Genomic DNA, 16,419 nt, shown 5'->3' with positions numbered 1-16,419 from the left:
CCATAAACAATCTATTCAAGAATCATGATCCAAGATAGATCTAAACCATCCTTGTGCCAGGTTTTGTCTTCTACTCCAAGTAACTTGACTTAACATTGACTTTTATTGTAATAGTAGATGGAGCACGGACGTCTGCGTCACCATGGAGGCCTGCCCGCCGGATTGTCTGCATTCTAACGTTTTTTGTCCGGTGAAATCAAACCAAACAAAATCAAAAAATCATTTTAAATCATAGTGAATTTTATTACAGAACTTTTGTTGCATTTTTTATGCATATTTCAAACATAGATTAATCGATAAATTACCAGGGAGTTAAATTCCTTTCCCCTGATATTTCATTTTCTCGAGTCAAATGTGTTTTACATATTTCCGCTTTGTCGAACGACGCCATTCGTTACTGAGTACGAGTAACTCTTAACATTACTTCCTTCATCTCTTCCAAGATCCAAACCACCGCCCATTCCTCCAAGACTTCCGCCACCCATTCCTCCGAAACTTCCACCCCCCATTCCTCCGAAGCTTCCACCTCTCATTCCTCCGAAGCCGCCACCGCCCATTCCTCCGAAACCGCCGCCGGCCATTCCTCCGAAACCACCGCCGCCCATTCCTCCGAAGCCGCCACCGCCCATTCCTCTGTAACCTCCTCCGCCAATTCCTCCGAAACCGCCACCACCCATTCCTCCGTAACCTCCGCCACCCATTCCTCCGAAACCGCCGCCCATTCCTCCGAAGCCGCCGCCGCCCATTCCTCCGAAGCCGCCGCCGCCCATTCCTCCGAAGCCGCCGCCGCCCATTCCTCCGAAGCCCACTGTAAAGTTATAGATGGTATGAGAAATATAAGTCCCGCAAAAGTTCGAAAGAGGTTTTAAAACATGAAAACTATGAAAATTTATCAAAACCTCAAATTTTCGGTTTTATTCTAAAACCCATTTTCAAGACTAAAAACCATTTTCACTTTTGAAAATGGGTTTTACGAAAATTTGAGGTATAAGTAAATTTTTATAGTTTTCATGTTTTAAAATCTCTTTCGAACTTGTGATTGTGGTACTTATATTTCATTGAGAAATAAGTAGATATATATTCTGCAATTCATAGCTGTAGAATGGAGACACTTACTGTATCCGTGGACATCAGACAACACGAGGCCAATCAAAAAAGCGATGCTGGTGGATCTGATCATCTTGATATGTGGTTGATTAGTGCAGATTAACTGGAATGTATCAAAATATAATACGTCGTTAAAACTACTAGAAAAAAAAGAAAAAAGGTAGGAAAACGATGTATTCAGGATGTAACATACGTTCATTCGTCTGCGTGACACTTATTTCCTAAACTTCCAACAACAAATGCTACGCGTATATACCAACTAACACGTAGTTCACAGGTGTTTTAATTACTACATCTGTTGTCCGCTCTAATGCTATCAATTCAAGGGCTACAGGCTTATCGGACAGGTATTGTTTCTACGTGTTATAGACAACGTCGTTCGGGAATAATGCGAAGAACATTTGACGATATTGCAATATAAGTCCTGTATCCATAAAAAAGTCCTAACGTCAGACGGCTTTTTCCGCTGTTGTTTTGAACGGCGACTGAATTCTAACTTAACAGGTTTGAATAATAATGATACGCTTGCATTATTCACATCTGGAATCAAAGATAGAGAACATTTGACTTATTTTCAAGACGTTGAATTGTTAATTACTCGTCGGTAACTCTTAGTGGAGCGGAGGAAGGACTATAGAGTCATTTCCATCCGGACTTCCTTAGTTCACAGTCAAACGCAAAACTCTCCTTTTTTCATTTCAAGTTTTCATCTGAAAGGATAATAATGTAATTGTTTAGTCAGTTTTTAAAGTCAATTTCAATGAAATTCTCATTTCAAGTCATGAAATGTCACTTACAAAAACTACAAGGTATAAGATACTAAGCTACCCCTGTGGTTGACTGTTCATTTGCTCTGCGTTGATCAGTAGAGCCCAGGCACACTTAACTTTCGCAGCGAGCTTTAAGAGTATAATCCATATGCATTTTACGCCTGTATTGAATATACTATGGTGCATAGATCTCACAATTGTTAAAAGACTAAACAGTTTATCCAAACTGGCGACGGCCGGTGCTACAATGTGCGGAATCAGATGATGTTGTTCTGATAATTCTGCAATCAAATGTCGTAAATTAATGAAGGGAATCTATTGGTGCCTATGACGACGCAATATCTGAATGGCTTGTAATTCAAAAATGCGTCCCCGATAACTTCGCGCAGCGGGGAGTCTCACTGTATTTTTTTTCGTCGAAATTCTAACATATACGTACCTTATTCTTCACAATTCCATTTTCACAAAATTACCGCTGTTGGGATCGATGGGATGAAAGTAGAGCCTCAACTTTTTGATCGATGCAGTTGAGAGTAGCATCTGGAACAGCTGAGAACATATCATTTTCGAAAACATCATCGGTACAATTTTCATTCGCCACGATCCTACTGAAACTGTCGGACAAAAATAATGTTGCTTCTTTTCATTCTGTTGGTCGCCGTAAATCTTGGGACAAACGAAGGTATAGTTCTGTGAACACTCAATCTACAAAGACAAGCATGAATTCGATTTCGTTTCCTAGTGGCTATCTTACGCAGAATCGCTCTCGTAATTTTCAGCCGTGAGTAACATAGCTCACGACAAGCCTGTAGTTCAGAGTACGACTGCAAGTGATGGCGACGCCTCTAAAGCAGTAGATCGAGATAGAGAGACTTGTACGATGACCGAGAAGGAAGATACGGGGAGTTGGTGGCAAATTGATATTGGAGAAAATCAGACGGTAAATGCTGTGCAGATCTTGTTGAACGCTAACGGCAAAAGTGAGTCGAAAAATCAGATTGTTTTTTTTTCGTGAGACTTAGAGTTCATTAATTTTTTTGTGTACGCTTTAGGGGAGGTGAAGGGGGTTAGTGCAATTGCATATTGTAATGATTTAGGTATAGGAATATGGCCGATTTGCGTACAAGGGGAGAGGGGAGGGCTTGCGAATTTCAAATTTCATGCGTACGTAATGAACGATCTCCTACGTTATTTTAAGAATGGTGACTTACAAAATGTTGGGAACTCCAATACGTCAGTGCGCGTAGATCTAGAAAAAAGGCTTAAAAAAATTGATACCTATTTTCTCTGCTCTGCTGAGCTTAAATGTTGACCTGGCCGGCCGCCTATCTACCCTATACATTACTTTTTTTAAAATCGTGATCAATTTTACCATAACAGACCCGGCCGCTATAGAAGTGAACTGTTTACAAATTTTATCATATTTTACAAAAATGACCCGGCCGCTGCGGAGAAACAAGGTATCATTTTTGTTTAGCCTAAATGTTTAGGTTTTCTTGATGCCATGCCCTTTGCGTGATACACATGATTCCCAATACCTTTCATTCTCATTATGAAAAATGACCGGAGATCGATTGCATGAATGATCTTTGAAAAAAAGATGTCCCCTGTAAATTAGTTTTCACGTTATCTGTTAGCATTTCGAAAATATCTCTTTTATAGTTCCGAAAAACTACAAAATATACGTGTCCGATAAACCGGCGGCGAGTTCGAATAGAAAGAGTTGGGAACTGTGTCAATATGTTGGAATAACATCCCCCAACGAAACTCGTAATTACTGTTATAAAGTTCTACGTGGAAGATACGTCATCATCTCGTCTCCGCGCGGACAGAGTTTATCCCTATGCAGAGTGATGGTGTTACAAGAGACGGTTATCACGAGCATGAGTATGAGTAAGTTCTTTTCGTTTGTTTTCAATCTAGTCAACCACTGTAAAGATTCTTTGCAATACTTCTCTATTGACACTGTATTCTTCGTCTACCATTTGTCCTGTACGACATCAATGAATGCCCAAGACACTTGAAAATATCATTGTCGTGGTAAATTTCTAAACATGTTTTTTTATTTGTAGGTGAACTAACTCGTTACTCAATGCAGGTTGGCAATTGCGCGGCCGGGCAGCGAATATTCACTAAAACAATTGATGGAAATGTCGTGCAATATTGCAAAGAGGCCTGTAACAACAAATCGAATTGTTTTGCATTCGTGGTAAACGATCAAAGGCAGTGTTTGCTGTATGATTCACTGTGTGAAGGACCCGATGTGGAACGCCACTATAACTCTTTGGGTTACACCAATTTCAACAAACTTCAAGCAATTTGTAACTACCTTCTTATCTTAAGTCTCAATTGTCAAAGCAGCCCTGGGGCCAGTTGCACAGTCGTGATTTAAGTCCAAAAGTCGTCTTTAATCTTAAGACTGGTCTTAAGTTGTTAGATTGGCTATAGAACTAAGTTGGTCTTAGACTGGTCTTAAGTCTAAGCCACGACTGTGCAACGGGCCCTTGAAGTTTTAGTTAAATGTTGAAAAAGCTGATGGGATTTGTTATTTTCAGTACCACTTGGAGACGGTGTTTATAGGCGAGTAATTGGTCAATGTAAGGGAAACCCCGTTACAGAAACTCTCGAAAACTTTGCTGCTTGTTTGAAACGTTGTAATGAAATGAGAAAAGAATGCGTAGCCGTGTCTGCTTTGCCATACGAAGTGACTGAATGCCATTTTTATAAAAGCTGCAACGCGATGTCTGCAGACAAAAATATAGTCACCTACCAACAAATCAACTTTGTACCACGTAAGTGATACCCATTATTTCGTAGGTGGACAATGTTATCATAACACGACCAAACTATATGGGTTTTAGTTGCGAAAATGTTTTTTGAAATGATAGTATTTGGTACAGGTAGGCTGTTTCTGAATAAAAAGCTTATTCAATATTTGACTCTGGGGCTACAAAAATGAAAATGATTTCAACTCTATAGTTAAACATAGACGTAATTCGTCGAACCGGGTCTTGTGTTTGTTTTAGTGTTTTCGTGTTATTTATCACCAATCTTTGGGATATTGTTTAGACTGTCTAAGTTATATTTAATATTGAAATATACACTATCTTTTCAGCTAAGAAAACGACAGGAATCGATGCTTTAGTCCTGTTAGATTTCCTTTACACAAACACCGCGACTATAATGAAACTCTGCTCACCCTTGAGCCCCGTATCGATAGGCATGACAGTTTTAAAGAGCATCTTCACGACGTTTCTCGTCGAAGAAAAAATGTCGGTTTGGGATGAAATCAAGCGACTCGTTCATTCGGCCATCGCTACTAAAATAACGTCGCACAACGAAGACGCAATGAAAGCTAAACTGGGAGCTGTTGTTGAACGCATTTCAGAATTGTCCGATTCTTCGGAATATACGATAGAATTCAGACAAGAGGAACTTTCAAAACTAGCAACTACACTGAACACCTTCAAACATAGGTAAAAACCGCGAAGCAACTACTTTTTGGTTCATACAGACTGTATTGGTAATGTCATTGAGTGGAAGTGTTCTAAGTTCCAGGGGCCAGTTGCACAGTCGTAACGTAAATCCAAAAGTGGTCTTAAATCTTAAGACTGGTCTTAAGTTGTTAGAACTAAGTTTGTCTTAGACTGGTCTTTAGTCTAAGCCATGACCGGCCCCTGGTTCAGTTCGATCTTGATTATTTGCTACATCAACTAAATTCTGATGTTATAAACGTTTGGAATGCTAAAATGTTCATACGAGTCAATATCCAGTGGGTATGTCATAAGCTCCCAACGTACTTGTGCAATGCATTATTATTTCAAATGCTTGTATTACACCAACAGGTATGACCTGGAAAGATTTGAGGAGATTGCTTTTGATGTGGAGGTTCTGAGTGGTATCCCATCATTCTGTCTAGTCTATATCACATTGGTAAAAGAGTTGAACAGACTCGGGCATCCTAAGTGGAAAAACAACTGGTTCCATGACCTTGAAACCTTTATGAAAAGCATGACACGAATCGTTGAATCGACTGCCTTCGAGACGTTTAAGGTATCTTATATAACTTATGTTCTGAGGAAATAAGAATGTATTTTCTATAATAATTTAGCAAAGATTATTTTTCAAACTTCCGAAACAATTATATCCTGATTGACCTCACCTTCAGAATTTACCAAAGATAATAAATTCGCCGTGTCCGTGCATTGTAGGATCGTTTCGGACCAAAGACAATGACACCAACTAAGATAGAAATGGGATGGGGTGGCTCATACTACGAGTTAGAAGACCAAGTTAGCAAATCGATCATACACGCTGCATTTGGAGATTTCAAGCAAATGCAGAGCATCGCAGACGAGACGCGAATGTTAATCAACGCTTTACTTATTAAGCCATACAACGGTATTCTCGATAAAGTAAGAGGTATGAACATCGATGTCGGTAATGACGCCAGACGTTTCGAAGGTAAATTGAGCGGCACCCTCGGTAAAGGGTCGGGATTCCAATTCCGCGATAGAGTGATACATTCGCCCTGTTTGGTACCGTGTAGGAAGTGGCCAGGTGGAAGTCATCTGTATTGCCTTTCAAAGTCTGCGGTGGATCGGCGCATACGGCGTGGATTTGGTGTTGGTTCAATGCATTCCACCCGAAGACGTACGAAAATTATTCAGCAACGATGTTATTTCCCGTGGGTGAAAGGTTCGAAAGTGGTCGATAAAGCTGAATAGGTACTAACGATTCGATGCGATGGCAGATATCCGGTTATAAAAATAATAGAAAATTAAGTCGAGGAATTAAACATCTTTGTCACAGCAATACATACAAGTGTGTTTTGTTTTTCCCTTTTCTCGCTCATTCAGAATTTATCATCAAGTTTGTAGAAACCAAATTACATGTGTAGTCATTCGTTGAATTGAAGTGGTCGGCGAGTTTTGGTTGGAACAGATGCAATGCATTATTATTTCAAATGCTTGTATTACACCAACAGGTATGATCTGGCAAGATTTGAGGAGATTACTTTTGATGTGGAGGTTTTGAGTGGTATCTCATCATTCTGTCTCGTCTATACCACATTGGTTAAAGAGTTGAACAGACTCGGGCATCCTACGCGGAAAAATAACTGGTTCCACGACCTTGAAGCCTTTATGAAAAGCATGACACGAAATGTCGAATCGACTGCCTTCGAGACGTTTAAGGTACTATCACGTAATTCAACATAGTATGCAATGGGAAAGCGTTACCTTTAAATGATCGAACAAATATATAATAACTCTATAAAACCTCGTTCATAAACGAATCAGACCGTGTCACGTCCTTGAATCTGTTCCACTGTTCTCTTTATGCAGATAATGAGTGATTCCAACTTTCACTAAAAGTAAAACTAAACTGTAAAACAAGAACTGTGGAATTAGGTTTAGAACTTCGACCCGATTTAATGGGTATTTTTCCGAATGAAATATATCCTGTTTGACCGAATTTCTGACCTAGAATTACCAAAGAATACAAAATTCTACGTGTCTTCAAAACTAGGATCGACTTGGCCCGAAGACCATGGTACCCATCAAATTAGAACAGGAATTTTGGGGCGCCTATACGTACGAGTTGAAAGACCATGTTGCCAAATCGACCATACAGGCAAGATATGACGATCTAAAAAACTGTAGAGCATCGCGGACGAGACGCGAATGTCAATCAACGCTTTACTTATAAAGCCATACAACGGTATTCTAAATAAAGTAAGAGGTATGAACATCGATGTCGGTAGCGACGCCAGACAGTTTATTGGGACATTGAACGACATACTCGGAATGGGGTCAGAATTCCATCGGGGTAATGACGTGATACGCATGCCTTGTTTGGTCCCGTGTAGAAAGTGGCCGGGTAAAGATTATCTGTTTTGTATTACCAAGAATCCGCTTATTGAAAGAGACATTGATCCTAGTTTACGGCATCCACGAAGTCGTCGTATCAAAAGCGTTCGTAGGATAATTGAACATCGTTGTTATTTCCCGAGGGTGAAAGGCTCTGTGCTTGTCGAAAAGGCTGACAACGTTGAATAGGTATGAACGATTCGGGACGCGATAGAGATAACGCATTATGAATCAATGAATTGATGAAAAACGAATTCAGAAAATAAACATCCTTGTCAATTGATTGCAAATATGTGTTTTTGTTTTCTTATTTTTTCGCCTATTCCGTCTTGATCATCAAGGACACGTAGGCTACGTACTTAATAAATCACTTTTTGAATGTTCTCCTTAAGGATTATCACCTAACATTATGAGGAAGTTGAAATGTTTATAATTCTCGTTCCATCTTTCCCGGAAATTACCTATAACCTAGAGAATTTTCAATATAAAGGAATTGCCAGCGACAATTCATCATCGACCTTCGAGATTCTGAATTCACATCATTTGATGAACAAGTTGGAATAATGTCCATTAATTAAACTACATGTATCTACACCTGTATTCCCAGAGAGTGAAGATACTTCAGTTTCACGACGTTACCATTTTAATGTCTCCCCTCGGGAGACGGGGGACTGTAGAGGCATTTCTGTAGCTGGCTTCCTTAGGTCACTGGTTCGCATCCAGTACAAGGGAACAATTTTATTCACCATTCTTCGTCAAGGGGTACAGTTGGTCCATCATCAGTGATCAGCGACTTTTTCTGTCAAGAAAGCTAAGGAAGGAACCATATCTCGTAATACATACGTACTCAACACTTCAGGATTCGAAAACTAAACTACAATGTCGCTGTTCCGAGTTTCTACATTCTCACTGAGTAAGGGAGTAAGGGGAGTGGCAGTAAATAGTCTAACTACAAACGGCTATTAGACACATACGTACTAAAGAAACGCACACAAACACTATACAAAATAAAAATACGTGCGTATGATTAATACCTCGCTGACAAAATAAAGCTTTCACACTGAATGGGGTATCGGCACAAACCAGATGGCGCTACAATGCACTCAGTTATACATGAAAATACATCACACAATACATCAGTGAAAATTAGTTCATTTTCAATGAGCTTTGAGCTGGATCTTTAGGCTACAAATAAGTCATCAAATAGATATAAGATGGGGCGTTCCCAATAAGTGTATGGTATAGTTTTATTAGAAATTGATTTACTGGTGAGAAAATTTGACTCAAATTTTTAATTGAAATGTCGAAGAAATTGAAGCGCGGTAACCGAGTAACCACTAGTGAACCTGGCGGATCTTCGCCTGCCATAGGTGGTATCCTCGATTGCTACAGTAGCTTTGCGGGGTCGCTGAAAGAAATCATCGATAATCTCTAGTGAGTACGAAACGGCGTGGCCTTTGATTTTAAATTTCGGATGAATAAAATTCGCTTTTAATCTTTTGAATTGTGTATATCGTGGGTTTTAACTTAGTAAAACAATATCTAACCATACTAGATGCTCGACTGTATCATTCGATTTATTGATCAGGAGTTCTCTGGAAAACTTAACTTACAAAGTGAGCCCAAAATAATCCATATTCATTCTACACCTGTACATGCATACTAGGGTGCATATACAATATACATATATGTAGATATTATTGGAAACCGTCATATTGATCTAAAAATTTAGTTTATTAGGTACAGGAATATAGATGAATGGTGAAGATCATGAGTACCGGGACAGCCTAAAAGATCTTTTGTTTTTTAACGATAGATAGTATTACATAAACACATAATAATCATTCCTGAGAAATTTTAGCTGTAATGAGTGATCGATTAACTGATAATAAATGATTGAAAAGTGTAAATTTGAAGGGATTTTCTCATCACATAGTTCATCTGATGCCCCTGTAGATGGTGCTGATGATGACGTTATAGGGGCTACGCGCTGTATCGAAGCCAGCACGAACATAACATGGTAGCCTACAAACAAGCCCGATGGTTCCAGGACTTATGCCACGTTTAAACGAAGTTTCAAATTGATATCTATGTCACACAAAGTTTGAGTTATCCCAGCTGATCTTACGACCTGCTTTGTGTGGATAGAACATATATCAGTATGCAGTATATGTCTCTTACAGGCGTGGGAAACTATATACTGATACTATTAAAATCTCGCCTTAATAGGCGAGTTTACTTTGTCGGTTACCACGCTATTGCACCGATCATATAGGTATGAAGTTGTGTTATATCTTGATTACATTTGACCATTAACGTTTATGATGAACTTAATGATAGATAAAACAAATGCTTATTCGTGAATTCAGTTGGCTTCGAGAAAGAAAAAAAACAATAAAACTTTCACTGATAATGTGTGTTCAGTATACGCATCCTCCCTCTGCAGGGACTCGAACCTGATGGAATCGCTACACTCAGCCACGACACGAACCCCTGCATCAGTAGACCGGGTGCGCAGGTACATGCGCAGCTTTCCGAACGAAAACTGGCGGCACCAATCAGATTGCTCGTTGTATAATCGTTGAGGCAAATTTCAAGGAAGAACTATAAATGGGAAAACCCGGGCTAAAATAAAACGGGATTTCTGATTGGCTAAAAATCACATCATCTGAACTGCGCATTTATCTGCGCACACGGTCGATTATGGCAGGGTTTCGTGCCGTGGCAATCTCGATGCCATCAGGTTCGAATCCCTGCCGGGGGAGGATGAGTATACGGTTTATTCCCTGTATAGCCCGTATGACGTCACACGCATAGCAAATTGTCAGTGCGCTCAGATATTCGCGCACCTGTAATTCATTTTTCAAACCCATATATTTAGTTAAGTTCAGTTTTTATCGAAAGATAACATTTGATACTGGTATATGGGCTAGTTATGTACTGAATGAGGTGATATAAACGTTTTGATGAATAGGCTACACTTGATCATTAAAGCCGAGTGGGTGATCATTCAACACCACGCCGACGACTTTTTGGTATTTCTTGCTTGCTCGGAAACGATTTTCCTACCATCACGAAAACTCATCGCGATTGAATAGAACTTGATAATAACCGATGACCCAGAATGAAATCCGACATCTTAATACATCATCATGTTAGGCTACATACGTCACAAATGATGCAGACCAGCCCGATGCTTGCAGGACATATGCCACGTTCGGATAATGCAGTATGCGGTGACCAGTGCTAAATGTGCGCATCCGATAACATGATACTTTTGTTTTTTCTTGGATCACTCGTCAAATTCAGGAAATCTATTGGCGGCCATATGAGTCACAATATCGGATTAGCTCATGATTCCAAAGTGCAATACAGGTTTTATCGTGCACCTCCAGGTTGAAAGCCCATTGAATATTGGACGCACTCTTTTATAATTTTCTTCCACTCTTCTTCAATTCTTTTTGAATATGTAGCCACTTATTCATAATTCTATGAACACGAAAATATTCTAGGGGCGCTTCGACTGCATAAAAACAGGGTATAATTTTCGGTCGATGCATCAAGAGGGCACATGGTACATGTGTACAGGTGTCCAGGTGTACAGGTGGATAGAATATTTTCGAATATATTATTGATAAACGGTGAAGTGTTCATTCGACACGATTCTACTGAAACTGTCAGACGACCGAATAATGTTGCTCCTGTTGATTCTGTTGATCGCCGCAAATTTTGCGACAAACGAAGGTAGGGTTATATGATCACATAACGTAGGCTTCACGTTTTTAAAAGAAAAAAAGGTGATTTCGTTTCCAGTGGGCATTCTATGTTGAATTGACTCTTGAATTGGGGGGGGGGGGGGTTAGTCCGTTCGAACGAACGCCGAACGCCCCTTTTTAGAAAGTGCCCTTCATGATTTTGGTAATTTTTAGCCTATGAATAGGTTCAGAGGCACCACTTGAGATGTTCAGTGTTGGCCACGGCATCTTATCGGCGACTCAGTCCGTTGTTTTAATGTTTACATAAACACATGGTGCTTACACTAGGCTCACACAACGTCGGCGAAACAACTACGTGCGCAATGTTCAATGACGGAGGATAGGTTAACCCCCTTGGCCCTCATGCGCATACATTACGTTGATGATATTATAGATACAAAGGCTGTGACGAAAATATTTGCTGGATAACACCCAAGACGAGTGTAGTTACCAAACTTTTCAAATTGAGTTACTTACAGGCCCGTACCCAGAGGGGGGATGCGAATGGTAGATATAGACTGTTATCAAAAGATTTGCCAGTCTCCATAAACGAAGACTCCAGTATATGTTGTTGGATTCTAATAAAAACTTATTCTGAAAATGTTTCGAGGATTTTTATATGAAATATTCACTAAAATTTGGCCAGAAATGCATCTAAAACGTTTCCATTTTCAAAATTTTCTTTTCTTTCCAACGCAATCAAATAAGTTCCACCCTCTCTAACCCTCTCTAAATTCGCACCCAGTCAGAATTCTGTTTTTAAGCATATGATGCTCGCTTTCCTGGGATACAAAACATGCAAAAGTGCCCTTTTTTACAATTTAAGAACGCCCCTTTCAAAATCCTGGCTACGAGCTTGTGACTTTGTTCGTTATTTTCAGCCGTGAGGAGCATAGCTGGCGGCAAGCCTGTTGTTCAGAGTACGACTGCTGGTGATGGCGACGCCTCTAAAGCAGTAGATCGAGATAAACAGACTTGTACGATGACTGAAAAGAAATATACGGGGAGTTGGTGGCAAATTGATATCGGAGAAAACCAGATGGTAAATGCTGTGCAGATCCTGTTGAATGCAAACGTAGAAAGTGAGTAAATCAATTATCATATCTTATGGGCTTATGTTATCTTTTGACGATGGCTTACGTGTTTTAGGAGCTCTAATACTTCAGTGCGTAGGGATCTAAAATATCCAATTCCTTTGATTCCGAGCCCAATATGGGTTCACACATGATTCCTAGATCCCTACTGTAGACCAAAATCTTCATTCAAACGTTTGTTCGGAGATCGATTTACAATAACGGGGTGGATTTTTGACAAAGAAAGATATTTCATCGAAATGCCTTTACTTTTAACTGCGTCTGTTCGTATCATGGCGGAATTTAAACACGTTTTTCTTTGTGCAGTTCCAAAAAACTACAAAATCTACGTGTCCAAAGAACCGGCGACGAGTTCGAATAGAAATAGTTGGGAACTGTGCCAATACGTGGGAATAACATCCCCCACCGAAACTCGTAATTACTGTTATCAAGTTCTACGAGGGAGATACGTCATCATTTTGGCTCATGGTGAACGGGCTTTATCCTTATGCAATGTGATGGTGTTACAAGAAACGGTTATCACTAGTCTGAGTATGAGTAAGTATAATTTTTGTAGTCAGCAAACCCTTGGAATCATCATTCCCTAGGAACCCCAATGGCAGGATAAGATGCAGTCGTAATTTTCTGTAAGGGCGCTTTGCAATAAAATTTCACTTACAATGTTTTCCTTTGCCTACTGCTTGACATCCACGAATACGTTCATGATATTATCCAGAAAGATATTTTGGTTAGATGTCGAGACAACTTTTATCTTTGCAGTCGAAATGGCGCGTTACACAGTGCAGGTTGGCAGTTGCAAAGCCGGGAAGCAAATATCCACTCAAAAAATTGAAGGAAATGTCGTGCAATATTGCCAAGAGGCCTGCAACAAAAAATCAGATTGCTTTGCGTTCGTGGTAAACGATCAAAGGCAGTGTTCGCTGTATGATTCACTGTGTGAAGGACCCAATGTGGATCAACACTCTTTGACATACACCACTCTCAACAAACCCCAAGCAAATCGTAATTACATTCAGTTCCTAAAATCTTTTATCGATGACCGCGAATACTCGCCCAGACTATGTGAAAAGGAATATGACCGCTTTAATTCAGTAGCTTAGCTACACGTGTGTGTATAACTGTAATAAACCACTATGCTTTTCATGACCAATCCTGCATTGGCAAAACCGTATGTACAAATTGCTTTACGATCCTGCAAATGATACATATTAAAGTATATCCCACTACGGTCTTAAACCTTCATTCAGGAATGGGTACATGAACAGAGCATTGGGTGCCTTAACTAAAGTCTCGATTGATGAACAAATTGTATACCAAAACTAATGAGATTTTGTATTTTCAGTACCACGTGAAGACGGTGTTTATAGACGAGTAATCGGTCAATGTACGGGAAACCCCATTACAGAAACTCTCGAAGACTTTGCTGCCTGTTTAAAACGTTGCAATGAGATGGGAAAAGAATGCGTAGCCGTGTCTGCTTTACCATACGAAGTGACTGATTGTCATTTCTACAAAAGCTGCAACGAGATGTCCAAGAACTATAAAATCATCACCTACCAGCAAATCAACTTTGTACCACGTAAGCGAAACCCAATTTTTTTGGTCGTGTACGTTCTAATATATCGCGAAACAATGAAACCTAATTGAGGTATTGGTACATGAGAGGCTTTATACTGGTTATCTTGATCTAGTCCATACTTCACTAGTAATTTTAACTTTCATACCTATCTGGGAACTAGGGAACTTGGCCCATTGCTTTAAAACCATAGAACTTTACTTCATTCCCAATATTGATGTTCGCTTTCTTTAGGCTGAATTTAATCATTTTCTTTCTAGCCAAAAAAACCACGAAGACCGACGCTGTGACCGTGTTCGACTTCCTGTACAACAACGCCGCAGTTGTCATGTCAATCTCCGCGCCGGTCGCCCCTGCGTCGGTAGCCATGGTGGTTTTAAAGAGCATTTTTTTGACGTTCCCCACCGAACAAAAAATGTCAGTTTGGGATGAAATCAAAGCACTCGTTCAATCGGCAATCGCTACTAAATTAACGTCGCACAACGAAGACGCGATGGCTGCTAAACTGGGAGCTGTTGTTAAACGCATATCGGAGCTGTCCGATTCTTCGCAATATACGACAAAATTCAGACTAGAGGAACTTTCAAAACTCGCAACTACTCTGAATACGTTCAAACACAGGTAAAAACTACAGTAATGCAACTACGTCTCGTTGGCATAATTTCATTGGAAATGCCTTTGAAGTTAGATCATATATAAAGGATGGTCCATTCGATCTTATTTGCAGAATTTATCATAGGCCATAAAGGTTCATGTTGATATCCAGCATAATCGCACTTTCTATTCTAACAAATTCCAATGAACTTATTTCATATTCATCAACAGGTATGATCTGGAAAGATTTGAGGAGATTGCTTTTGATGTGGAGATTTTGAGCGGTATCCCATCATTTTGTCTCGTGTATATTACATTGGTCAAAGAGTTGAACAGACTCGGGGATCCTGTGTGGAAAAACAATTGGTTCTACGACCTTGAAATCTTTATGAAAAGCATGACAGAAATTGTTGAATCGACTGCCTTCGAGACATTTAAGGTATTACATGTATATCTATTTCTCAAGGAATCGACTATAAGTGCTTTAGCAATGTTTATGCTTGTACCGCTCTAGTCAAAACCAAGTGATATTCTATCTGATTGGTGAAATCTAATTGGCGATGATATATAACTGTGAAACCTCGTCCATAAACTGATCACAAATTGTGCCACAGTTTTTGCAGGATTAGATACGGCTCTGTGATTCATTATTAGAAATAAATTCAAACTTCACGCAGAACGTTGAAACTGAGTACAAGATAAAAACCAGAATATCTTGCGAACTTTGTACCTCAGAGTCTAGAATTTTTCTGTTTGACGGCATTATCCAAAAAGAAATTACCAAAAATATAAATTGGCGGTGTTCCTGCATTTTAGGATAGATTCGGCGCGAGGACGATGGCACCCACTATATTAGAAAATGGACTGAAGGGCTCCTACTACGAGTTAGAAGACCATGTAACAAAATCGACCATACACGCTCCATTCGAAGATTTCAAGCAATTGCACCGCATCGCGGGTGAAACAGAAATGTTAATCAACGCTTTACTTATTAAGCCATACAACGGTATTCTCGATAAAGTAAGAGCTATGAACATCGATGTCGGTAACGACGCCAGACGTTTCGTAGGAAATATGGATGACGCCCTCGGAAAAGGATCGGGATTCGAATGGAAGGGTAAAATGTATCATTCGCTTTGCCAGGTCCCGTGTAGAAAGTGGCCGGGTAAAGATTATCTGTATTGCTTTGCCAAACATCCACCTAAAATGCATAGACGTAGACGGCGTGCGTCGTATGGTCTCGGTATTAAATACGGTACCTCATCACGGGTAAATATTATTGAGCAACGATGTTTTTTCCCATGGCTGAAAGGCTCGAGGGTCGTAACTAAAGTTACTAACGTATAACTATTAACTATTCGATGCGAATTCTAAATTTTGAATTAATGGATGTGAATTAAAATAAGACAATAAACACAATTCTTGTCAGCAATATATACAACTGATAACTGTTTTATTTTCCCATTTTGTCGCTGAATCGAAAAAGTTCTAAAGGTTGTGACTTAACAATGCAAGAAAGTTAAACTTGTGGAATGCTTATAATCGTCAACTTGTTCCTCCTTTCTGTCCCATAACAGAATATTATTTTAATTAAAAAGGTATCACCAACGATTGATTATCCTCGGCCTTCTTCGTAGCGACATATAGTCTGAT

The 16,419-nt window shown here is 39.6% G+C and overlaps 1 protein-coding gene across 1 annotated transcript; it reads left to right on the top strand.

Moving 5' to 3' along the window:
• The first annotated feature begins 7,561 nt into the window (after positions 1-7,561).
• On the top strand, positions 7,562-16,113 carry LOC141910561 (uncharacterized). Its single transcript, XM_074801254.1, has 6 exons — positions 7,562-7,706; positions 12,384-12,584; positions 13,939-14,175; positions 14,433-14,793; positions 14,998-15,205; positions 15,583-16,113. Exons 1-6 carry the CDS (start codon positions 7,562-7,564, stop codon positions 16,111-16,113), a joined length of 1,683 nt encoding a protein of 560 aa, XP_074657355.1.
• The last annotated feature ends 306 nt before the right edge of the window (positions 16,114-16,419 follow it).

Source organism: Tubulanus polymorphus, chromosome 9 (genome assembly GCF_964204645.1).
Source record: "Tubulanus polymorphus chromosome 9, tnTubPoly1.2, whole genome shotgun sequence".
Lineage (NCBI taxonomy): Eukaryota > Metazoa > Nemertea > Palaeonemertea > Tubulaniformes > Tubulanidae > Tubulanus > Tubulanus polymorphus.
This window is presented reverse-complemented; position numbering and strand designations above follow the sequence as displayed.